Source organism: Bos taurus, chromosome 20 (assembly GCF_002263795.3).
Source record: "Bos taurus isolate L1 Dominette 01449 registration number 42190680 breed Hereford chromosome 20, ARS-UCD2.0, whole genome shotgun sequence".
Taxonomy (NCBI): Eukaryota; Metazoa; Chordata; class Mammalia; order Artiodactyla; family Bovidae; genus Bos; species Bos taurus.
In genome coordinates, this window is record NC_037347.1 from 40239109 (window position 1) to 40265219 (window position 26111).

The 26111-nt window shown below is 42.0% G+C and overlaps 1 protein-coding gene across 1 annotated transcript in view; it reads left to right on the plus strand.

Moving 5' to 3' along the window:
- The window catches only part of ADAMTS12 (ADAM metallopeptidase with thrombospondin type 1 motif 12), a 390694-nt gene extending 365720 nt beyond the window's left edge, over window positions 1-24974 (plus strand). Inside the window, exons 23-24 of the mRNA NM_001192609.3 lie at window positions 9722-9881; window positions 24796-24974. Coding sequence (NP_001179538.1) covers window positions 9722-9881; window positions 24796-24974 — 339 coding nt within the window. The remainder of the gene's footprint in view (window positions 1-9721; window positions 9882-24795) is intronic.
- The last annotated feature ends 1137 nt before the right edge of the window (window positions 24975-26111 follow it).

Consider the following 26111-nt stretch of genomic DNA (forward strand, 5'->3'; position numbering starts at 1 on the left):
ATATACATGTTAGCATGCAGTATTTATCTTTCTCTTTCTGACTCATTTCACTTTGTATAATAGGTTCTAGTTTCATCCATCTCATGAGAACTGACTCAAATGCATTACTTTTTCATGGCCGAGTAATATTCCATTGTGTATATATACCAAAACTTCTTTTAGTTCTATATTTTACCCTTCTGCTTTCTAATATGTCTAAGTATGCTAAAAGGGCTGACTCACTGGAAAAGACCCTGATGCTTGGAAAGATTAAGGGCAGGAGGAGAAGGTGGCAACAGAGGATGAGATGGTTAGATGGCATCATTGACTCAATGGACATAAGTTTGAGCAAACTCTGAGAGATAGTGAAGGACAGGGAAGCCTCGAATGCTGTGGTCCATGGTATCACAAAGAGTCAGACGCTACTGATCAACAGAACAAGAACAATGCTGAAAGTTGACCTATGACTGACATAGTGCTCAATGTTAACTATCTTGAGTTCAGAAGAGAAGAAGATTAAATATTTTCAAAAGAGAAAAGATAAAACACTAAAAACTAGCTCAGAGGAACAGAGACTAAGGTAAAGTGATTTGGGGTCCTAACCATCTTGGATCCTCTGACTTTTTCTAGAGCATATAGGAGTTGCATGTGCCCTGAAGCTTTAGGCTTATCATGATTTAGTGAATTTCTGGTCACTTGTCAACTCACATATTATCAGTTTGCCAAAAGGCCAGCATGTTTGATGGATAGACAAATAAAATCGTTAAATTGTAAATGGAGGAAAGTTTTACAATTCTTGAAAAGTAAAAAGACCCTGATGCTGGGAAAGATTGAGGGCAAGAGGAGAAGGGGACGACAGAGGATGAGATAGTTGGATGGCATCACCGACTCGATGGACATGGGCTTGGGTGGACTCCGGGAGTTGGTGATGGACAGGGAGGCCTGACATGCTGCAGTTCATGGGGTCGCAAAGAATTGGACACAACTGAACGACTGAACTGAACTGAACTGAGGGAAGCAGAAATGATAGAAAAGAGGAAGGAGGCAGGGAAGAAGGGGAATCAGGTACAAGGTGGTCCATTCCCAGGGTGATTGTTTTTTCCTAACTTAGACTGCTTGGTGTCTAAGAGCAACTGATTGCTTGCTCTTCAAAGAAGGTCTTTATAAAGCTGTTTGAACTGCTGTCGCTTAGTTTGTCCAGAGACAAGAAGAGAGATTATCTACTGGCTCCTATCTCCCAGCATTGTGTAAAAGTCTCCCCTTCGATGAATAGCATCTCCCATTGTCCTGGGTCATTCAGGTGTGGGCAGGTCCCACTGAGTCTCACATCTCACTGGCAATAACAAAATTCAGAGTCAGGGTCAGAGGCACACAACAAGCCCAAGGGTTGTGCTTCCATGAAGTGGGTTGCTTCATCAGTTGGGGCCCATCAAAGGCCAACAGCAGGAGACAAGGAGAGCTAGAGGATCTGATACACTAACCATTCAACTATTAATATTTTTTAAAGTAACTTGTTCTTATGTGAGTATCTTTTGATGGTTATAATTATAACACAGGCTAATGCAATATTTTGCCAAATATCATGTCCCCAGATAGTCTTAGGTTGATATGTTCTTAGTAATTTTCATTGTTGTACTTGTCTAGTTATACCTGCATAACCATGCTCAATTTGAATGCTGGCATGTACTCTTAAAAAAAAAAAAAAAAAAAACTCTTATTGGTGCATCCAGCTTAAGGTTGCATCAGTCTCTGGATACCACCTCACTCAATCCAGGAATAATAAGATGCCTCATTACTGGCAAAGGAATATTGTACATTAATCAGTTAGCCTACAACAAATTAAAAGTACATATTTTATTATCTTCATACCTTAAAAATGCCCGGTAGACAATGAAGAGTGACATCAACCATTCCCTTAGACAGATAGGACCCATACTAATTTCTATAAATGCCCTATATTTGTTGACATCTAATGTTGAGTTGTGATGAATTGCCAAAGGAGATTCTGGAGTCCAGGCAAGCTTCTGGTTGTGCATGCTGCTAAGCTCTCTGCCAGGGGCAGTACCCACCTTCTTCTCTCTCCCATGGGTCTTTTGAACATCCGAAAACAATGTCATACACTTCTATTATTTTTCATGATAAGAAAATTTAATTTACTTTTAGGCATCTTAAAATATCTGCCTTGGAAATTTATTTCCTATTTATTAGAGGTTCAGTTCAGTTCAGTTCAGTCGCTCAGTCGTGTCCGACTCTTTGCGACCCCATGAATCGCAGCACGCCAGGCCTCCCTGTCCATCACCAACACCCGGAGTTCACTCAGACTCACGTCCATCGAGTCAGTGATGCCATCCAGCCATCTCATCCTCTGTCGTCCCCTTCTCTTCCTGCCCCCAATCCCTCCCAGCATCAGAGTCTTTTCCAATGAGTCAACACTTTGCATGAAGTGGCCAAAGTACTGGAGTTTCAGCTTTAGCATCATTCCTTCCAAAAAAAATCCCAGGGCTGATCTCCTTCAGAATGGACTGGTTGGATCTCCTTGCAGTCCAAGGGACTCTCAAGATTCTTCTCCAACACCACAGTTCAAAAGCATCAATTCTTCAGCGCTCAGCCATCTTCACAGTCCAACTCTCACATCCATACATGACCACAGGAAAAACCATAGCCTTGACAAGACGAACCTTTGTTGGCAAAGTAATGTCTTTGCTTTTGAATATGCTATCTAGGTTTGTCATAACATAAAAGACGCAAAAAAGTAAGCGTCTTTTAATTTCATGGCTACAGTCACCATCCGCAGTGATTTTGGAGCTCAAAAAAATAGAGTCTGACACTGTTTCCACTGTTTCCCCATCTATTTCCCATGAAGTGATGGGACCAGATGCCATCTTTGTCTTCAGATATTCGTTTTCTGAATGTTGAGCTTTAAGCCAACTTTTTCACTCTCCACTTTCACTTTCATCAAGAGGCTTTTTAGTTCCTCTTCACTTTCTGCCAGAAGGGTGGTGTCATCTGCATATCTGAGGTTATTGATATTTCTCCCGGCAATCTTGATTCCAACTTGTGCTTCTTATTTCTAAAAACCAGTTTTTCCTCATCCATCTTTGATTTCACAACCTGAAAATATTGTACTCAATAAATAAAAATGTGTTTTAGAATTAAGCTCTTCATAAATATCCTGGTGTCCTGTGTAACAATTATAAGCATCACTAATCAAATCAAATGTGACCATCAGAAAAGAAAATTTGATATAATATGAACTGTCATAAAAATTCTATAAATTTGGGCCCATTCAAGGGCATAAAATCACATAGATTAAAAATTACCAATAAGCATTTTTATGGCTGAGTGATATTCCACTGGGGGCTTCCCAGATGGCCCAGTGGTAAAGAATCTACTTGCCAATGAGGGAGACCAAAGTTTGATCCCTGGGTCAGGAAGATTGCCTGGAGAAGGAAATGGCTACCCACTCCAGTATTCTTGCCTGGGAAATCCCATGGACAGAGGAGCCTGGCAGGCTAGAGTCCATTGGGCCACAAAGAGTCAGACACAACTGAATGACTGAGTATGCATGCAATGTTCTTGAATATGTACCATACCTTCTTCATCCATTTATCTGTTGATGGACATTTAGGTTGCTTCAATGTCTCGGCTGTTGTAATGACTACTGCAGTGAACAATGGGGTGCATGTGTCTTTTTAAATTATTCTTTACTCCAGACACATACCCAGGAGTGGTATTGCTGGATCATATGGCAACTTTAGTTTTTAAGGAGCCTCTATATTGTTCACCATAGTGGTTGTAGCAATTTGCATTCCCACCAATGGTATAGGAAGGTTCCCTTTTACCCACACCCTCTCCAGCATTTATTGTTTGTAGAATTTTCTATTATGGTCATTCTGATCAATGTGAGGTGATACCTTATTGTGGTTTGGATTTGCATTTCTCTAATAATTAGTGAGGGCTTCCCTGGTGGCTCAATGGTAAAGAATCTGCCTGCCAATACAGGAGATGCAGGTTCAATCCCTGGACCAGGCAGATGCTCTGGTGAAGGAAATGGCAAGCCACTCCAGTATTCTTACCTGAGAAATCCCACAGACAGAGGAGCCTGGTGGGCTACAGTCCATGGGGTTGCAAAAGAGTAGGACATGACTTAGCCATTAAAACAATGATAATTAGCAATGTTGAGTACCTTTTTTTTTTGTCTGTGTGGCATGTGAGGTCTTAGTTCCCCAAATAGGGGTTGAACATGTGTCCCCTTACATTGAGAGCTCAGAGTCTTAAGGACTGGGCCACCAAGGAAGTCTCAGTGTTGACTATCTTTTCATGTGCTTTTTGAGTAGAAGTGAAAAATAGATTTAAGGGACTAGATCTGATAGATAGAGTGCCTAATGAACTATGGATGGAGGTTCATGACATTGTACAGGAGACAGGGATCAAGACCATCCCCATGGAAAAGAAACGCAAAAAAGCAAAATGGCTGTCTGAGGAGGCCTTACAAATAGCTGTGAAAAGAAGAGAAGCAAAAAGCAAAGGAGAAAAGGAAAGATAGAAGCATCTGAATGCAGAGTTACAAAGAATAGCAAGAAGAGATAAGAAAGCCTTCCTCAGTGATCAGTGCAAAGAAATAGAGGAAAACAACAGAATGCGAAAGACTAGAGCTCTCTTCAAGAAAATTAGAGATACCAAGGGAACATTTCATTTAAAGATGGGCTCGATAAAGGACAGAAATGGTATGGACCTAACAGAAGCAGAAGATATTAAGAAGAGGTGGCAAGAATACACAGAAGAACTGTACAAAAAAGATCTTCACGACCCAGATAATCATGATGGTGTGATCACTCACCTAGAGCCAGACATCCTGGAATGTGAAGTCAAGTGGGCCTTAGAAAGCATCACTATGAACAAAGCTAGTGGAGGTGATGGAATTCCAGTTGAGCTATTTCAAATCCTGAAAGATGATGCTGTGAAAGTGCTACACTCAATATGCCAGCAAATTTGGAAAACTCAGCAGTGGCCACAGGACTGGAAAAGGTCAGTTTTCATTCCAATCCCAAAGAAAGGCAATGCCAAAGAGTACTCAAATTACTGCATAATTGCACTCATCTCACATGCTAGTAAAGTAATGCTCAAAATTCTCCAAGCCAGGCTTCAGCAATATGTGAACCATGAACTTCCAGATGTTCAAGCTGTATTTAGAAAAGGCAGAGGAACCAGAGATCAAATTGCCAACATCTGCTGGATCATGGAAAAAGCAAGAGAGTTCCAGAAAAACACCTATTTCTGCTTTATTGACTATGCCAAAGCCTTTGACTGTGTGGATCACAACAAACTGTGGAAAATTCTGAAAGAGATGGGAATACCAGACCACCTGATCTGCCTCTTGAGAAACCTATATGCAGGTCAGGAAGCAACAATTAGAACTGGACATGGAACAACAGACTGGTTCCAAATAGGAAAAGGAGTACGTCAAGGCAGTATATTGTCACCCTGCTTATTAACTTATATGCAGGGTACATCATGAGAAATGCTGGGCTGGAAGAAGCACAAGCTGGAATCAAGATTGCTGGGAGAAATATCAATAACCTCAGATATGCAGATGACACCACCCTTATGGCAGAAAGTGAAGAGGAACTAAAGAGCCTCTTGATGAAAGTGAAAGTGGAGAGTGGAAAAGTTGGCTTAAAGCTCAACATTCAGAAAATGAACATCATGGCATCTGGTCCCATCACTTCATGGGAAATAGATGGGGAAAACAGTGGAAACAGTGTCAGACTTTATTTTTTTGGGCTCCAAAATCACTGCAGATGGTAAGTGCAGCCATGAAATTAAAAAACGCTTACTCCTTGGAAGGAAAGTTATGACCAACCTAGATAGCATATTGAAAAGCAGAGACACTTTGCCAACAAAGGTTCGTCTAGTCAAGACTATGGTTTTTCCTGTGGTCATGTATGGATGTGAGAGTTGGACTGTGAAGAAAGCTGAGCACCGAAGAATTGATGCTTTTGAACTGTGGTGTTGGAGAAGACTCTTGAGAGTCCCTTGGACTGCAAGGAGATCCAACCAGTCCATTCTGAAGGAGATCAGCCCTGGGATTTCTTTGGAAGGAATGATGCTAAAGCTGAAACTCCAGTACTTTGGCCACCTCATGTGAAGAGTTGATTCATTGGAAAAGACTCTGATGCTGGGAGGGATTGGGGGCAGGAGGAGAAGGGGACGACAGAGGATGAGATGGCTGGATGGCATCACTGACTCGATGGACGTGAGTCTGAGTGAACTCCGGGAGTTGGTGATGGACAAGGAGGCCTGGCGTGCTGCTATTCATGGGGTCGCAAAGAGTCGGACACGACTGAGCGACTGAACTGAACTGAATGTCTTCTTTAGAAAAATGTCTATTTAGCTATTCTGCCCATTTTTTTGATTGGGTTGTGGGCTTTTTTTTTTTTTTTTTAAATTGAGCTGTCTGAGCTTTTTGTCGATTGAATATTAATCCCTCATCAGCCCTTTCATTTACAGATACTTTCTCCCATTCAGTAGGTTGTCTTTTCATTTTGTTTACAGTTTCCTTTGCTCTGCAAAAGTTTTTAAATTTAATTAGGTTCTATTTGTTTATTTTTGTTTTAATTTTCCTTACTCTAGGAGGTAGATCAAAAAAGATATTGCTGTGATTTATGTCAAAGAGTGTTATGCCTCTGTTTTGAGAGTATTCAGTCTTACACTGAGGTCTTTAATCTATTTTGAGTTTATTTTTTATATATGGTTTTAGAGAATATTCTAATTTCATTCTTTAACATTGGAAAACCAGTAAATTGTCCAATTTTCCCAGCACCAGTTATTGGCGAGACTGTCTTTTCTCCATTGTGTATTATTGCCTCCTTTGTTGAAGATTAATTGACCATGGGTACATGGGTTTATTTCTGGGCTTTCTGTTGTATTCCATTGATCTACATTTGTCCTGTCCAAGGGCCTGTGTGACTTCAGCACCCAGGACCACCAGCCCAGCCTAGTTCCATCACATCCTTAGAAGTAAAAAGCAGGAAAGGAAGTCATATGTTCTTTATCTAACAATCTTATTTTACAGTGGAAGAAAGAGAGTGGTTGAGTGAGATCCAGGACAATGTTTAAGACTGAGAAAACCCAAGTTTCCTGAATTCTGGTCTAGGATATCCAACACCCTTTATTAATTTCCCTTGTTCTTCCCTCTGTCCTGTGTTGCATACTTTGTCTACTCAGGATCAGTTACATAGTTATTTTCTTACCTTTTTACCCACAGAGAATTTGATTCATATCTATTTTATTCACTGAATAAAGTTAGCTTTAGGTTTAATCAGAGGAATCTCTGACTTTATAAAACAACATGAAGTTGCAGGCTTATCACCTTGCTCTAGGCTTTATGAAGAACAGATTAAAATAAAGCTGTGGGTGTTAAGAAAAATTTGATGTTTCTCCTCTTATCCCATTTGAAGTTTTGTGAGAAACAGGGTCTGGTAGCAGTATTCTGAGTTTCAGTGGTGCCCCAGTGTGGATAGTATTTTAAAATCTAGCAATCTTATTGACTGTCTAAGCCAGATGCAAACAGTTGACTCATTGCAAAAGTCCCTGGTGCTGGGAAATATTGAGGACAGGAGAAGAGGGTATCAGAGGATGAGATGGCTGGATGGCATCACCAATGCAATGGACATGAAACTTGGGACATGAAACATGGGAAAACTTCGGGAGATGGTGAGGGACAGGGAGGCCTGGTATGCTGCAGTCCACAGGGTCGCAAAGAGTCGGACATGACCTAGCAACTGAACAACAACTACAGTCTTGTTGACCAACAGTAATTCAAATGGCAGATGGAATATTTAGGGCCTGGAGATTTTTCCAGAATTTGGCATGCAGCAGTCTTTTTCTGTCAGTCAATCAATGAGTACTGAATGGTCAGGCTATGTTTAGCACTTACCTACCTGCCATGCAGGATAAAGAATGGAGAACTGGTTTCTTCCCTTAGGGAGATTTTAATTATATAAGAGAGATGAGGCTAAAAGTAGTAAAATATGAAATAGAATGTGAATCATAAGAGTATATGTGGTTTACAATAGCTGAAAGGTGGAAACTACCCAAGTGTCCATCAACGGATAAAGAAAATGTGTTCTCTACATTCAGTGGAATGTTGTCGCATCTTAGAAAATTTTGACACTTGCTATAACATGGAGGAAACTTGAAGATGTTAATTGAAATAAGCAAGTCACAAAATGACAAATACTATATGGTTCCATTCATATGAGGTACCTCAAGTAGTCAAATTCATTGAGAAAAAATTTAGAATGATAGTTGCCAGGGGTGGGGCAGGGGTGGGTTGAGGGGTAGAGAGTTTCTATTTAGGAAAATGGAAAAGTCCTAGAGATGTTTGGTGGTAATGATCATAGAACAATGTGAATGTATTTAAGTGAAATTGTATAGTGGAAAATGGTTAAAATAAATTTTATGTTTTACGTATTTTTGTTGTTATTGTTCAGTCACTAACTCATGTCCAGTTCTTTGTGACTCCATAGACTGCAGCATGCCAGGCTTCCCTGTCCTTCCTTATCTCCCAGAGTTTGCTCAAATTCATGTTCACTGAGTTGGTGATGCTATCCAACTGTCTTATCCTCTGTTGTCCCCTTCTCCTCCTGCCTTCAATCTTTCCCAGCATCAGGGTCTTTTCCAGTGAGTTGACTCTTTGCATCTGGTGGCCAAAATGTTAGAGCTTCAGCTTCAGCATTAGTCCTTCCAATGAACCCTCAGGATTGATTTCCTTTAGGATTGCCTGCTTTGATCTCCTTGCAGTCTAAGGGACTCTCAAAAGTTGTCTGTAGCACTGTAATTTGAAATCATCAATTCTTCAGTATATATTTTACCACAATAAAAATAATTTTTTAAAAAGAGTATCTATATATATGTATATATAATATATTCAGACACATTTTATTACATCCCCTGATGGTTTTCACAGCCCAGAGAGTCTCTTTCTGCTTCCAGGCAGCCATATACATCAGGACATTACATGAATCTTGTCTGTTAGGTGGCTTGAGGCCACATATGTATCTAAGCCCATTCCAAATCCTCCCTCCACTCCACCTTGCTTTTCTTCTCCCTGTTCCCTTTTTATCCTCTCTCAGCCTTCCTTGTAGCTCTGTACCTTCTCATTACACCTGATTCCCAGGCCCAGATCAAAACCAGTTTAGAGAAACTGGTTTGCTGAGGCACGAGGGCCCAGATAAATTTTTTCTATGTTGCTTGCAGTTCACCCTCTGTCCACATTCTTCAGAGAACCCAATAGTAAATTAAGCCAAATTCAATTGCCAGTCTATAACCTAAACTCTTCCGAAATTCACATCTCCAAATTATTCCTGCTTTTATTCGATGACTCCTTCAAAAAGACCTGTGATAATTGAGGCTTCCCCTACTTGACCGTCCTTCCAGGTGGCACTAGTGGTAAAGTATCTGCCTCCCGGTGCAGGAAACTTAAGAGATGTGAGTTCAATCCCTGGGTTCCCCTGGAGGAGGGCATGGCAACCCACTCCAGTATTCTTGCCTGGAGAATCCCATGGACAGAGGAGCCTAGCGGGCTACAGTCCATGGGGTCACAAAGAGTTGGACGTGACTGAAGGGACTTCGCAGCACAACCTACTTGACCACTGTGGGGTTAGAGCACCTCTGCCGGAGTTCCCCCAGCGATCTTGGGGGAGAATTCTGACTCTCTCCATGTGCCCCTCTCTTCCAGTGCACTGTGTCCTGTGGAGGTGGCTTTCAGAAGAGGACTGTCCATTGTGTGGCCTCAGAGAACAATAAAACTGAAGGCCAGGACCAATGCCTGTGTGATCACGAACGCAGACCCCCAGAATTCCAGAAGTGCAACCCGCAGGCCTGCCGGAAGAATGCTGGTAGGTGAACGGCTTTGCTCAGCGGGGCATAGAGCTTTTCGTAGAGCTTTTCATAAGTAAACTCCTGCATGACTTGGTCTGTGGGCCATTTTAGTCCCTGTTACTGAGCCAGCTCCTCTGGGAGCCATTTGTCTGATTTGGTGAAGTTTGACACTAGTTCCTTGAGGGACTATCTCATCCTTTTTCCTATCTCAGAGCACATTCACACTGACTTCCCACACAAATGAGAATCGCTCTGTTTTTTCAAAGGTTTCTGAGAAATGTTCTATCTAGCCTTTCTCAGGAACCCAGTCAAGCGCTAAATGGCCCTTTCTATTATCCAGCACTGCTGTCTTAGGTTCTGCAGAAACAGACTCCAAGGTGCACACTTGTGTGCCAGGGATTCATTAAGGAAGTGCTCCCATGGAAGATGCTGAGGGAGAGGGAAATAAGACAGAAAAGGGAGAAAGCACAGCCAGCCTGCCATTTCAGACACAGTCCTGACTTCAACCTGGTCCCACGGGCACGCTCCAGGGGAAAGTTAAGTCTCAGAGCTGTCTGCTCTCGAGGCCAATGGGCTGAGAGTTCACACACCCACACTCTCATACCATTGACCAAAAGCTCCCAGGAAAGGTAGACGGAAAGGTAGACTTGAAGGTATTTAAGGCTCTCTACTGGTAGTAGCCTTTTTTCAAATATTTTTCAGCGTGAGAAGTAGTGAAACCTGTGGTTTATAGATCTGCTCCTTGCCTCCTTCCAAGCACTGAGGGCTGGCATTCAGCAGAGACTGTGGTCAGAGTAAATATAATGTGAAGAGTTTCCCTAAAGATTGTTTATCTACAGATCGTGTATTTATTTAACAAATATTTGTTGGACACTTGCTGTGTGCCAAACATAATATCAAATGAGGAAGATCACCAACCAGTGAGGTTATGATGTTAAGAGAGTACTTGGGAAGGTCATCAAACATAAACTGGGGGTGGGGGTGGAGGGAAGTGAAGGATGAGTAGAAAGGTCAGGCTGCAGTTTCCAAGAGCAGCTTTCAGGGTATGCAGTAAGCAGGAAGAAGATGATGTCATGGCATGTAAGTCTAAATACAGTACACAGTTCAAGGGGAGTTAGGAAGCAGTAGGACTAGCGAGGTAAGCTGGAGCTAGAGGATAAAGAGCCTCGTGAAGCATGCTGATGAGCTGATTTATGCCTAGGGCAGATGGGAGCCCTTGAAGTATTCCAAACAGGGGAGTCAAGGTAAGAGAGTCATGCATGCTGCACTGTGGCAGGTGGAGAAGGGGACCAGGTCAGGGACGCAACTGTACCTTAATCAGGAGATGTGTGTGGCGTGAACTAAGGCAGCAGAAGCACAGACAGACAGAAGTAAGTGGATTCAAGGGCTGCTTAAAAGAGAGACCTGACAGGACTTTGTGCTGGAAAAGAGGAGGGAGAACAAAGCCCAGATGTCTGACTTGGGTAGCTGAGTAGATGAGGCTACCATTCCCTGAAAGAGGAGGCCCAGGGTGGATTTGGGAACCAGGAAAGGTATTGTGTTCTGTGTGGGATATGTTTTCAGAGCAGTCTATGAATCCTTAGGTAGGAGTGGCCTGTGATTGGTTTTTACACAGGTGCAGAAGTCAGGAGAGAGGTATGGGTTGGAAATCCTGAACAAAGTGCACTGAGAAAATGCTTAAGATCTAATGATCACATGCAGCTTCTCTCTGACCAGCATGCATTTGACAGTGGCTGTCATTGGCCTTACTCAAAACTCCAAACAGAGCTACTGGGGGCTTGTTTTCAGAGGTTTTATTAAGTTTTAGCCTTCCAGACTCTCAGCTACTCAAAGTGTGGCCCCTGGACTAGCTGCATTGGCATTACCTGGGAGCTTGTCAGAAATGCAGGATCTCTGGCCTCACCCCAGACCTACGGAATCAGAATCTGCATTTCAACAAGAATCCCAGGTGATTTGGATGTGCCTTAAAGCTTGAGAAGCACCCCGTTCTATTTTTTAATTTTATTCAACTATGGTTGATTTACAAAGTTGTGTTAATTTCTACTGTACAATGAAGTGATTCCATTGTATATATTCTTGTTCATGTTCTTTCCCATTCTGGTTTATCACAGGATATTGAATATAGTTACCTGAGCTATACAGTAGGACCGTGTTGTCTATCCATTCTATGTATATAATAGTTTGCACCTGCTAATCCCAGGAGCCCAATCTATCCCTCTCCCACCCCCGTGCTTGGTAACCACAAGCCTGTTCTCTATGCCTTTGAGTCTGTTTCTGTTTCATAGACAGGTTCATCAGGGTCATATTTTAGAATCCACATACAGTATAAGTGACAGCATGTGTTATTTGTCTTTCTTGTTCTGACTTCACTTAATATGATAATCTATAGGTACCTCATCATAGTTTTGTTTCACATTTCTCTAATAATTAGCAGTGATGAGCCTCTTTTCATAAGAAGCATCCCGTTCTAGACCAAAGGGTCAATTTGGAACTCTTTTCCTTTCATTTCATCACATTCTGTGGTACCACGTTTTTAAAATGCTGAGGGCACAGAATTCTTCTAAGTTATGTTGGTTTTTATATAATTGAGGCAGCAACATAGTCTTGGTTGACCATGCCTAGGGTTTGTTGTTGTTGTTTGTGGCTGCACCATGCAGCGTGCAGAATCTGACCAGGGATTGAACCCATGCTCCCTGCAGTGGAAGCATGGAGTCTTAACCACTGGACAGCCAGGAAAGTCCCTATTGGTTATTTTACATTATACATACATTGCACTGCCCAGCAACACGAGAGTTTAAGACAATTTTCAACAATCAAAATTGGGTTAAATGTGTATCTGGTAAATTTTACATTGAAATCTCACACTGAAGAGATGATGACTAACAGTTGGCTGGCTGCTGCTGCTGCTGCTAAGTCGCTTCAGTCATGTCCGACTGTGCGACCCCATAGACAGCAGCCCACCAGGCTCCCCCATCCCTGGGATTCTCCAGGCAAGAACACTGGAGTGGGTTGCCATTTCCTTCTCCAGTGCATGCAAGTGAAAAGTGAAAGTGAAGTCGCTCAGTTGTGTCCGACTCTTAGCGACCCCATGGACTGCAGCCCACCAGGCTCCTCTGTCCATGGGATTTTCCAGGCAAGAGTACTGGAGTGGGGTGCCATTGCCTTCTCCAGTTGGCTGGCAATGGATGTAAATAACAATGAATTCTACTCACCAACAATTATCAGGACCACAAAAGGTAATTACAAGCTTCTCTTGAAGGCAGAACCATGCTTACTCATATAGAAACAACAGGAAAGAGCAGCTGCATGAGATTCTTGGATTTAAGAAAAGCTACCCTGACACCCATGCCCTCTAAAATGCTTTGAAATGAGTCATCCAATGCCCAGATTCTTCTCAGCTGGCCAGCCACCACAGTAAACGTGCCCCCGAGCCCATCTTGGGCTTCCCAGGTGGTGAGTAGTAAAGAATCCACCTGCCAATGCAGGACACACAGGAAACACGGGTTCAATCCCTGGGTCGAGAAGTTCCCTGGGAGACAAAAATGGCAACCCACTCTGGTACTCTTGCCTGGGAAATCCCATGGACAGAGGAACCTGGTGGGCTATAGTGCCTGGGGTTGCAAAGAGTCAGACATGACTGAGCGACTGAGCACACGCCCATCTTGTAAAATCAGGTATGAATTCATGTAAGGTTTGCCTTTTACTTCCTTTACGTGCTGTCTAAATTGCTAGTGACTTAAAATTTAAATTAGAATTACCACTTTCATAGTGGAGACTATAGAATCCAAGTATCTGGGTTTAGAAAAAAAATTTTTTAATTCTTCAGAAATATTTACTGAGTATCATCCATATGCTAGACATTACATTCATAATGATTAAAAATCAAAAGCTAACCCTTTATGCACACCATTCTTGAGTTGTTGCTTTTTAATTTGGGGAATGAGGGGTACAGAAGTAAATACAAATAATGAAAGAAATAATGAATGACAGTACTTAAAGTTGATACAAATAAACATTTGAGTCAGTAGCCTTCTAAAATTTTTTGTCCCAGTTTTATTTGAGATATAATTGACATATAGCACTATATAAGTTTAAGGTGTACAGCATAATTATTTAATTACATATAATTATTTAATTACAACAGGAAGTGATAATCATGAAAAGTTTGCAAATGGACATCATCTCATAGATACAAAATTAAATAGAAGAAATTGTTTTGTTATGAGAATGCTTAGGATTCTTAACCACTTTCATATATAATGTACAGCATCACTAACTATATTTGTCATGCTATATGTTACATCCTTAGTACTTATAACCAGAAGTTTCTACCTTTTGATTGCCTTCATCCAATCCCCGCCCCCCTGCACCACCCACCTCTGTTGTTGTTGTTCACTTGCTAAGTTGTGTCCGTCTGTTTGTGACCCCATGAACTGCAGGCTTCCTTGTCCTTCACTATCTCTCAGTGTTTGCTCAAACTCATGTGTATTGAGATGGTGACGCTATCCAACCATCTCATCCTCTGTCTTAGATCTGGTGAAAAGACCCCAACCCTAGTAACCACAAATCTGGCCTATTTCTCTATGAGTTCGTTTTTGAAGCATAACAAACAACACCGTTAGTGCCTGGTATACAACATAGTGATTTGATATTTCTATACAGTTCAAACTGATCATAATGATAAGTCTAGTTATGGTATGTAACCATACAAATATATGAGTTATTGACTGTATTCCCCACACTGTACATTCCATACCCATGACTCATTAATTTTGTAACTGGAAGTTTGTACCTCTTAATCTCCTCCACCTATTTCCTTTCCTCCCCTTACCCTACACTCTCCTGGCAACCACCTGTTTGTTCTCTGTATATATTAGTCTGTTTTTGTTTTTTATTTTTGGAGATTCCACATATAAGATCTCTGTCTGATTTCATTTAGTGTTAATACCCTCTAGGTCCATCCATATTGTGGCAAATGGCGGGATCTCATTTCTTTTTCGTGGTTGAGTATTATTTCATTGTACATATCTGAATGATATATACATCTTATCTATTTTTCTATTGATGGGCATTTATGTCATTTCCATATGTTGGCTATTGTTGCTGCAATGAACATAAGGGTACATATGTGTTTTCTAATTAGTGTTCTTGTTTTCTTTGGGTAAATACATAGGAATGGAATGTTTGGATTTTATGTTAGTTCTGTTTTTAATTTTTTGAGGAATCTCCATATTGTTTTCCATAGTAGCTGTACCAACTTGCATTCCCACCAACAGGGCACAAGGGCTCCCTTTTCTCCACATTCTGGCCAACATTTGTGATCTTCTTGATGTAAGACATTCTGACTGGTGTGAAGTGATATCTCATTGTGGTTTTGAGTTGCATTTCCTTGATGATTAGTAATGCTGAGCATCCTTTCACATGCCTGTTGCCCAGCTGTATGTCCTTGGAAAAATTTCTGTTCAGTTCCTCTGCCCATTTTTTAATCAGGTTGTATGCTTTTTGATGTTGCTGTATGAGATCTTTGTATATTTTGGATAGTAACCCCTTATCAAATACACTGTTTGCAAATATCTTCTCCTATTCAGTTCAGTTCAGTTCAGTTGCTCAGTCGTGTCTGACTCTCTGCGATCCCATGGACTTCAGTACACCAGGCTTCCCTGTCCATCACCAACTCCCATAGCTTGCTCAAACTCATGTTCATTGAGTCAGTGATGCCATTCAACCATCTCATCCTCTGTCATCCCCTTCTCCTCTTGCCTTTAGTCTTTCCCAGCATCAGGATCTTGGATATTCAGTAGGCAGCCTTTATGTTTTGTTGATATTTTCCTTCACTATGCAAAAGATTTTTATTTTGATATATCCCCATTTATTTTTTGCTTTTGTTTCCCTTGCCTAAATAGATCCCCCCCCAAAAAAATTACTAAGACTAACATCAAAGCATGTACTGCTGTTTTCTTCAAGAAGATTTGTGGGTTTTTTCTTACGCTTAAGCCTTTAATACACTTTGAATTTATTTTGGTGCATGGTGTGAGAGAAGAGTCCAGTTTGATTCTTTTGCATGTAGCTGTTCATTCTCCCAGCACCATTTGTTGAAGAGGCTGTCAGTCCCCCATTGTATAGTCTTCACTGTTTTGTTATGGGTTATTTGCCCATGTGAGGGTGGGTCCATCTCTGGGCTCTCTATTCCGTTCCATCGAGCAGTGTCTGTTTTTGTGTCAGTACCATACTGTTTTGATTACTATAGCTTTGTCATATAGTTGGAAATCAGACATGTAATACCTCAAGCTTTGTTCTTCTTTCTGAAGATTGTTTTGGCTATTGGGGAATCTTTTGTGTTTCCATACAAATTTAAGAATTAATCTCATTAAAACTGATTCAAATGTATTCTTTTTAAAGGCTGAGTAATACTCCATTGTGTATACATACCAAAGCTTTCTTATCCATTCATCTGCTGATGGACATCTAGGTTGCTTCCACATCCTGGCTATTATAAACAGTGCTGTGATGAACATTGGGGTACACGTGTCTCTTTCAATTCTGGTTTCCTCAGTGTGTATGTGCAGATTCATATTGATATATGGCAAAACCAATACAATATTGTAAAGTTAAAAAATAAAATAAAATAAGAATTAATCTCTTCTCAGTTCAGTTCAGTCACTCAGTCGTGTCCGAATCTTTGCGACCCCATGATTCGCAGCACGCCAGGCCTCCCTGTCCATCACCAACACCCGGAGTTCATTCAGACTCATATCCTTCGAGTCAGTGATGCCATCCAGCCATCTCATCCTCTGTCATCCTCTTCTCCTCCTACCCCCAATCCCTCCTAGCATCAGAGTCTTTTCCAATGAGTCAACTCTTCGCATGAGGTGCCCAAAGTACTGGAGTTTCAGCTTTAGCATCAGTCCTTCCAAAGAAATCCCAGGGCTGATCTCCTTCAGAATGGACTGGTTGGATCTCCTTGCAGTCCAAGGGACTCTCAAGAGTCTTCTCCAACACCACAGTTCAAAAGCATCCATTCTTCGGCGCTCAGCCTTCTTCACAGTCCAACTCTCACATCCATATGTGACCACAGGAAAAACCATAGCCTTGACTAGACGAACCTTTGTTGGCAAAGTAATGTCTCTGCTTTTGAATATGCTATCTAGGTTGGTCGTAACTTTCCTTCCAAGAAGCATCTTTTAATTTCATGGCTGCAGTCACCGTCTGCAGTGATTTTGGAGCCCAGAAAAATAAAGTCTGACACTGTTTCCACTGTTTCCCCATCTATTTCCCATGAAGTGGTGGGACCGTATGCCATGATCTTCGTTTTCTGAATGTTGAGCTTCAAGCCAACTTTTTCACTCTCCTCTTTCACTTTCATCAAGAGGCTTTTTAGTTCCTCTTCACTTTCTGCCAGAAGGGTGGTGTCATCTGCATATCTGAGGTTGTTGATATTTCTCCCGGCAATCTTGATTCCAGCTTGTGTTTCATCCAGCCCAGTGTTTCTCATGATGTACTCTGCATATAAGTTAAATAAACAGGGTGACAATCTACAGCCTTGATGTACTCCTTTTCCTATTTGGAACCAGTTTGTTGTTCCATGTCCAGTTCTAACTGTTGCATCCTGACCTGCATACAAATTTCTCAAGAGGCAGATCAGGTGGTCTGGTATTCCCATCTCTTTCAGAATTTTCCACAGTTTATTGTGATCCACACAGTCAAAGGCTTTGGCATAGTCAATAAAGCAGAAAGAGATATTTTTCTGGAACTCTCTTGCTTTTTCCATGATCCAGCGGATGTTGGCAATTTGGTCTCTGGTTCCTCTGCCTTTTCTAAAACCAGCTTGAACATCAGGAAGTTCACGGTTCACATATTGCTGAAGCCTGGCTTGGAGACTTTTGAGCATTACTTTACTACCATGTGAGATGAGTGCAATTATGCAGTAGTTTGAGCATTCTTTGGCATTGCCTTTCTTTGGGATTGGAATGAAAACTGACCTTTTCCAGTCCTGTGGCCACTGCTGACTTTTCCAAATTTGCTGGCATATTGAGTGTAGCACTTTCACAGCATCATCTTTCAGGATTTGAAATAGCTCAACTGGAATTCCATCACCTCCACTAGCTTTGTTCATAGTGATGCTTTCTAAGGCCCACTTGACTTCACATTCCAGGATGTCTGGCTCTAGGTCAGTGATCACACCATCGTGATTTTCTGGGTCGTGAAGATCTTTTTTGTACAGTTCTTCTGTGTATTCTTGCCACCTCTTCTTAATATCTTCTGCTTCTGTTAGGTCCATACCATTTCTGTCCTTTATCGAGCCCATCTTTACATGAAATGTTCCCTTGGTATCTCTAATTTTCTTGAAGAGATCTCTAGTTTTTCCCATTCTGTTGTTTTCCTCTATTTCTTTGCATTGATCGCTGAAGAAGGCTTTCTTATCTCTTCTTGCTATTGTTTGGAACTCTGCATTCAGATGCTTCTATCTTTCCTTTTTTCCTTTGCTTTTCGCTTCTCTTCTTTTCACAGCTATTTGTAAGCCCTCCCCAGACAGCTGTTTTGCTTTTTTGCATTTCTTTTCCATGGGGATGGTCTTGACCCCTGTCTCCTGTAAAATGTCACAAACCTCATTCCATAGTTCATCAGGCACTCTATCTAATCTCTTCTAGTTCTGTAAAAAATGCATTTGGTAATTTGATAGGGAGTGCATTAAATCTGTAGATTTCCTTGGGTAGTATAGTCATTTTAACAGAATTAATTCTTCCAATTCATCAACACAGGATATTTTTCCAGTTGTTTGTGTCATCTTCAATTTCTTTCATCAGTGTCTGATAGTTTTCCAAGTACAGTTTTTAACTCCTTTAATTTATTCCTTGGTATTTCATTCTTTTTGATATTGTAAATAGAATTGTTTCTTCTATTTCTCTTTCTGATAGTTCATTGTTAGTGTGTAGAAATGCATCTGATTTCTGTATATTAACTTTGTATCCTGCAACTTTATTGAATTCAATGATGAGCTCTAGTAGTTATTGTTGGCATCTTTTTAGGATTTCCTATGTATAGGATGCATTTAACACATTATTGACCAGAGACATATTAATACATCTGTTTTTCACCTGAATGTTTACTGACTGGAGACATTTCAGTGTTCACTTACCTACCAATTCACTGGCCATAGGCATTAGTGTCTACTAAAATCCCCTGGTCAATAATGTGTTAACAACCCTGCATTTTTACTCCTCTCTCTCATGTTTATTGTTTTTGACATCATATTTTATGTGTTTTTGTGTATTCCTTAACTACTTACTGTGGGTATAGATGAACTTGCGGTTTTTGCCTTTTAATCTTTCTACATGATGGATTTTTTGGTGTATTTGCCTTTATTGTATATTTGTATTTACCATTTAATTCTTCCTTTTGTAATTTTCATGTTTCTAATTGTGGCATTTTTCACTTATAGAAGTCCCTTTAGCATTTCTTGTAAAGCTAATTTGTGTGCTTAGTCACTCAGTCGTGTCCTACTCTGGGTAACCCCATGGACTGTAGTCCATCAGGCTCCTCTGTCTATGGGATTCTCCAGGCAAGAATACTGGAGTGGGTTTCCATGCCCTTCTCTAGAGGATCTTCTCAACCCAGGGATTGAATCCAGGTCTCCCGCATTGCAGGTGGATTCTGTACTCTCTGAGTCACCAGATAAGTTTAGTAGTGCTAAATTTTTTTAGCTTTTGTAAAACTTTCGATCTCTCCATCAGGTAGAATATTCTTGATTATAACCAAGAATTTCCTCTTTCATCACTTTAAATATATCATGCCCTTCTGGCCTGCAGAGTTTCTGCTGAAGAGTCAGCTGACAGCCTTATGGGAGTGCTCTTGTACTTGTTGCTTTTCCCTTGCTGGTTTTAATTTTCTGCCTTTAATTTTTGCCATTTTAATTACATTGTGTCTCAATGTGATCATCTTTGAGTTGATCCTGTTTTGGACTATGTGCTTCCTGGACCCGGATGTCTCTTTCCTTTTCCAGGTTAGGGCAGTTTTTAGTTATTACATCATCAAATATGTTCTCGGCCCATTTCCCTAATTTTCCTTCTGGGGTCCCTATAGTGTGAATGTTAGTGCACTTAATATTGTATCACAGAGGTCTCTAAACTGTCCTCATTTTTTTTCTTTTTTTGCTTTTCTGTTCAACTTCAGTATTTCCACTGCTGTCTTCCAGCTCGCTGATCTGTTCCTATCATCTCATCCACTGTTAATTCCTTTTAGTATATTTTTTATCTCAGCTATTCTATTCTTCAGCTATTTGAGTCTTTCTTTGTTAATCCTCTCACTGTATTCACTGATTCTTCTCTCAAGTTCTTTGAGCATCTTTATAATCATTACCTTGAACTCGTTTTTGGATAGGTTGCCTGTCTTCAGTGCAGTTAGTTCTGGGATTTTATCTTATTCCTTCATTTGGCATATATTCCTCTATTGTCTCGTTTTGCCTAATTTGCTCTTTTTATTTCTGTGTATTTGATAGGTTTTGTTTTCTGACCTGGAGAAGCAGCCTTTTGTAGGAGAAATCCTGTGTGTTCCAGCAGCATAGTCTGCTCTCATCACAAAAGCTTTATGCTCTAAAGGTGTCCCCACCTGGGCTGCATGGGTCCTTCTGTTGTGATGGGCTGACCACTGTGGGTGGTCTTGTAGGTGTGGCTGGCTTCCTGTAGGTTTCTGCCAGGCTCTGCCTTGGTGGGGCCAGGACATGAGATGGCTGACTACAACCCTACCTGTAGGCAGAGCTGGTTCTTGACATGACTGGCTATGAGGTCCATGGTGTCCCAAAGCTGCTGTTGGCCTGCTGATGTGTGACCCAGGGTGACTTGGAGCTGATGTCAGCCTACAGATAGGTAGAGCCAGGTTCGGGGGTCCTAGAGCTGGTATTGACCCACTGGTAGGTAGGGCCATATCCTGGGGCTGCTGGATGAAGGGTCCAAGGTGTCTCAGAGCAGATGTTGGCCTGCCAAATGGACAAAGGCCAGGGGTTACTGACATGGCAAGCTTCAGGGTGAAACCTGGTCCTGGGACTTCTGGGTCCTGGAGTTCATGTGTCAACCTGCTGGTGGGTGGGGACTGGGTCCTGGGGGTCCTGGAGCTAGTCCTAGCACACTGGTGTGAAGGGCTGGGCCCTAGGCCCTCCAGTGGGCAGGGCCAAGTCAAGGCAGCTCAGGGGGTCTTAAAGCAGCAGGGCTGCTGGTGACTGGGGCTGTGTCTGCACCTGGTGGTTGCCTGACCTGGGGCATCCTGGTACAGACAGACTGCCTTCAGATTACTGCCTCTGCCTTGGGTCCTGGAGAGTGTGAAATTTTGTGTGTGCCCTTTAAATCAAAGTGTTAGTTGCTCAGTCATGTCCAACTCTCTGTGACCCCATTGCCTGTAGCCCACAGGCTCCTCTGTCCATGGGATTCTCCAGGCAAGAATTCTGGAGTAGTAACAATTCCCTTCTCTGGGGGATCTCCGTGACCCAGGGATTGAACCTGGGTCTTTTGCATCACAAGCAAATTCTTTACCATCTGAGCCAGCAAGGAAGCCCTTTAAAAATGGGGTCTTTATTTATAGCAGCCCTTTGGCTCTTCTAAATTTGAATGGTATCAGCCTTAAGGCAGAGGTTCTGGGAACTCATATTATTCATGCAGGACTACTAGTCTGGGAAGCCTGATGTGGGGATCAGGCCCCCTGCTCACGGAGAACCTCTGTGATTATTATTTTCATTTGTGGTCTACACACCCAGAGTTATGGGTCTTAACTATACTACATCTCCATCCTGCCTGCCTGTTTCCTTACGGTTTCTTCTTTATATCTTTAGTTGTAGAAGATCTTTTCTGCTAGTCTTTCTCATCAGTAGTTACTCTGTACATAGTTGTAATTTTAGTATGCCTGTGGGAAGAGGTGGGCTCAGGGTCTTACTGCTCCCTCTTGGCCATTCCTCAGCAGACTTTCTACTGAAAGATATTCTACCAGATGAACAGAATTTCAATTCATTCATTTGTTCAGCAAATATTGCTGATCACAAGATACATTTCAGGCAAAATGTAAAAAGTGAGGATACAGACATGAGTATGCCACAGTCCCTGGCCTCAAGGAACCCAAAGTCTTACAGAATCTGTATTTGCCAACAATATGGAAATTATTTTTTACCTTTTGTGGGCAAAATGTTATCCCTTCAACTTAGACATAGCTGACAGCAAGGGAACAAGCTTGTAACTGTCCCTTTAAGTTCCAAGTGTGATTTCTATTGAACAGACATAGGCAAACTGGGATGTCCTCTCTAAGTTGCCCCTAATTATAAGCATTGTGTGTGCTTCGGCTGGGATCCAGTTGGCTGATGAACACAGCCAGCCTTCATTGTTTCACAATAATGAGGAGAACTTGTGCAATTAAGCCCTGCCATGTTGTTGGGCTCACAGTCATTGTCTAAATGAGCTGCTAATAATAGGCCTGGAACACAGGCTCCCAATATAGGTCACTGCCCTCCTCCACTCTTCTTTCCAGTTCCTCACTTTCAAACAGGAAGACTCAGGACCTACATGTTCCCAGGGGTCTGAGAACCACTGAAAAGCAGGGCTTGTGATCCAATGGTTCCCAAGATCAGGCAAGGACACCAGGCTTGGTTGGGTCCCTTTTATTCCTAGAGGTGTGGCCTGACAAGTGGGAGCCCTGGGTTAAACAAATGAAGATGTTCTGGTCAGGGAAGAACCTGTCCATGTGGGCCCCTCGTCCCCCATCACCAACACAAAATACCCATTCTCTTGGAGGCAAAGCTCTAGAGGCACTAAGGCAACATTCAGACTCCAGCATAACCGTCTACTTTCCAGCTGTGTGATGGTGGGCCAGTTAGTAAGCCTTTCTGGAACCTCAGTTTTAAAAGGAGAAAAATAGACATCAGTTCAGTTCAGTCACTCAGTCGTGTCTGACTCTTTGTGACCCCATGAATCGCAGCACGCCAGGCCTCCCTGTCCATCACTAACTCCCGGAATTTACCCAAACTCATGTCCACTGAGTTGGATGTCATCCAGCCATCTCATTCTCTGTCGTCCCCTTCTCCTCCTGCCCGCAATCCCTCCCAGCATCAGGGTCTTTTCCAATGAGTCAACTCTTCGCATGAGGTGGCCAAAGTATTGGAGTTTCAGCCTCAGCATCAGTCCTTCCAATGAACACCCAGGACTGGTCTCCTTTAGGATGGACTGGTTGGATCTCCTTGCAGTCCAAGGGACTCTCAAGAGTCTTCTCCAACACCACAGTTCAAAAGCATCAATTCTTCTGTGCTCAGCTTTCTTTATGGTCCAACTCTCACATCCATACACGACCGCTGGAAAAACCATAGCCTTGACTAGATCTTAGGAGAGACTTAGAAATCAGAGCAACCCTATGATGCCTAGGCATCTATGCTGGGCCCTGTTCTAAAGCCAAAAGCCTAGGAAGGAAGTCCTGCCTCATTCTAAAGAGCAACCCACTCCAGTATTCTTGTCTGGAGAATCCCATGGAAAGCAGAGTCTGGCAGGCTACAGTACATAGGGTCACAAAGAGTCAGACATGACTGAAGCGAGCACACACGCATGCATACATCTTGAGAACATGAATTTAATGTGTTGTATTAGAGTTGACTCATTGGAAAAGACTCTGATGCTGGGAGGGATTGGGGGCAGGAGGAGAAGGGGACGACAGAGGATGAGATGGCTGGATGGCATCACTGACTCGATGGACTTGAGTTTGAGTAAACTCCGGGAGTTGGTGATGGACAGGGAGGCCTAGTGTGCTGCAATTCATGGGGTTGCAAAGACTCGGACACGACTGAGTGACTGAACTGAACTGATTCATTCAGCTATATAAGCAAGTAAGGTGTTTTTTTTTTCCATCATTGCAGTCTTTTTAGTGGATGGCCTGTGATGTGCATTGCATTCTGATAGGCCCCATGGAGAACACCTGCAGGAACGTGGGAGATGAAGAGCTCATATTCCTACTCCACAGTAGGAACACTTGGTAGAAATACATACTCTTTCTGAAATATCAGATCACATACAGAAGTTTCCTGTGAGATTAGGGGATACTGATTTTTATAATAGTTTTAAGATGAGGCCTGAAGAAGAAAAGCAGCAGCAATGAAAAGGTCGTGGGTTCTGTTACCTACTCTCAAGTGCAGCTAACACTTGCAAACCAAATGGAATTAGACAGTTAATAGAAGATATCTCTTCATGAAGAATAAGAAAAAAAAAAAAAGGCACTGTCAAGGAATGATGAGTTCAGAGCAGGTGAAAAGCAGTTTTTGCCTTTGTGACCTGAAGGTGAAAAATGCAGAGAGAGGCAAAACGCTGTCACAGATTTAGGTAAAGAGGAATATTACCTCAACTTCTGCTTTTACTGACAATTCTATTTACAAAGGACAGCAGCCTGTTTGGGGTAAAAAGCTTTACTGTAGGACTATTCAAATGTGTAATGGAGAAAGAAAATCAGGCAGAGCTCTGAAAGGCACTGAAGCAAAGTTTAAACCAATTTCATTTTATAAAAGAAAAATCTGTTATTGGGCCCTTATTGAACTTCTTCCAGACAAGGGCCACTGCAGTCTGAGTATCTACCACCCACAGAATATGCGAGGATGGTCCCTGAGGAATCTAGTCCAATCATGTGTGAGGAAAGGATGGTCAAGATATTAGGCTGGTACAAATGTAATTGTGGTTTTGGACTGTGAATTTTAAGTTATTATAACTAGGCTCAAACATGTTGTTATTAGTTAAAATAGGAACCATTATAATCAACACATTACTGCACAGGAGTGACCGTCAGTAGATGTCAACTATTATGAATCGCTATGGAGCCTTTCTCAGTAGACATATAAAATCTTCCATTAATAGAAGTTGTGCTCTTTCACTTAACAAAAAGATCATCTTTTGTTTTTTTCTCATCATTTGTCTCCTCCCACAGATCTCCTTTGCATCAAGGACAACTTATCAGCCAGTTTCTGCCAGACGCTTAAAACCATGAAGAAATGTTCTGTGCCCACCGTGAGGGCTCAGTGCTGCCTGTCGTGTTCCCAGACACATGTGGCCCACACCCAAAGGCCAAGAAAGCGACAGCCACTCAAGAACCCCAAAGCACCCTAAGTGCAGAAGGAAGCCACCCTCCACCATAGACTGCAGCAGCCTGCTGACCAGGACATGTTCTGGCCCAGGGACCACTTTCTTGCCGTGTTATTCTGCATGTTTCAGGTTCAACCTTGACTCATAACAAAACAAAGCACACTACGTCCCTTTAGCCACACAGTGTCCCTCGCAGGAGTCATGGCACTGTTGTGCTCACTGCTCCCTAATAGGCAGGTGAGGTGTCCAGGAGAACTGGGCTTCTCATGGGATCATCTCCTGGAAAAGGTATCGAATTGGACAAGTCTATGAAATGATGTCTTTTGTTTCTCCCTTAAAGATAAAAACAGAGAGACCATATTTTTCCCAGACTACCTCAAGAGAGTATCAGGAAATAGAGCCTCACTTATCCAGGGAACAAATATTCTTGTTAATTTACTTTGATGAAATCACTCCCTTTTTTCTTTTTTTTTTTTTTTCCTAAATCTCCTTACTTGGGGCAGCTGCTGTTTCAAATGTCATGGGAGAGCTTTTGGGAACATTCTTGTAATTCATCCAGGCAGGGGACCGCTTTCTTTACCCAATATTTAACTGAGGCAGGAAGAAAAAGTCTTGGCTACAGACTCAGTCTGTCCCTATTCCCTGTAGACTCTACATCTGAGCTGTTTAGACTCCCGTGCCTTCCTAGGGACACTAGAAGAAGAGGAAATGGGCAGGAACTGTAGCTTTAGTAAACCTAAGGGATTTAGGTTATATAAAAGACATTTCTGACTTTAGATAATTTCTATGAAAACTGTTAAAAAACAAATGATCAGAAATCAGTTTCTTGTATAAGGAAGAGAATGTGGGCTTCTATTCTTCCCACTTCCCTGGCACATACCCATTCCTTTGCAGAAGAGCATGTGAGTCTTCCTGTGTGACTTTCCCTTCCCTGGCACATCCCCTGCCTGGGTCTTCAAGTCAGGGTGAACATCTTTCCACCTCTGGGGCTTTATACATCACAAGTGCTGCAGCCAGGTCTGCGTCTACCACCCGCCCACCCACCCTCAGGTTGGGAAATGGAGCTCTAGATGAAAATATTGCTAAGACCTAGGTAAATTGCATCAAGTATAGAAAAACTTTGTATAAACTAATAGTCTCAAGAAAAAAACTTTTCAAAAA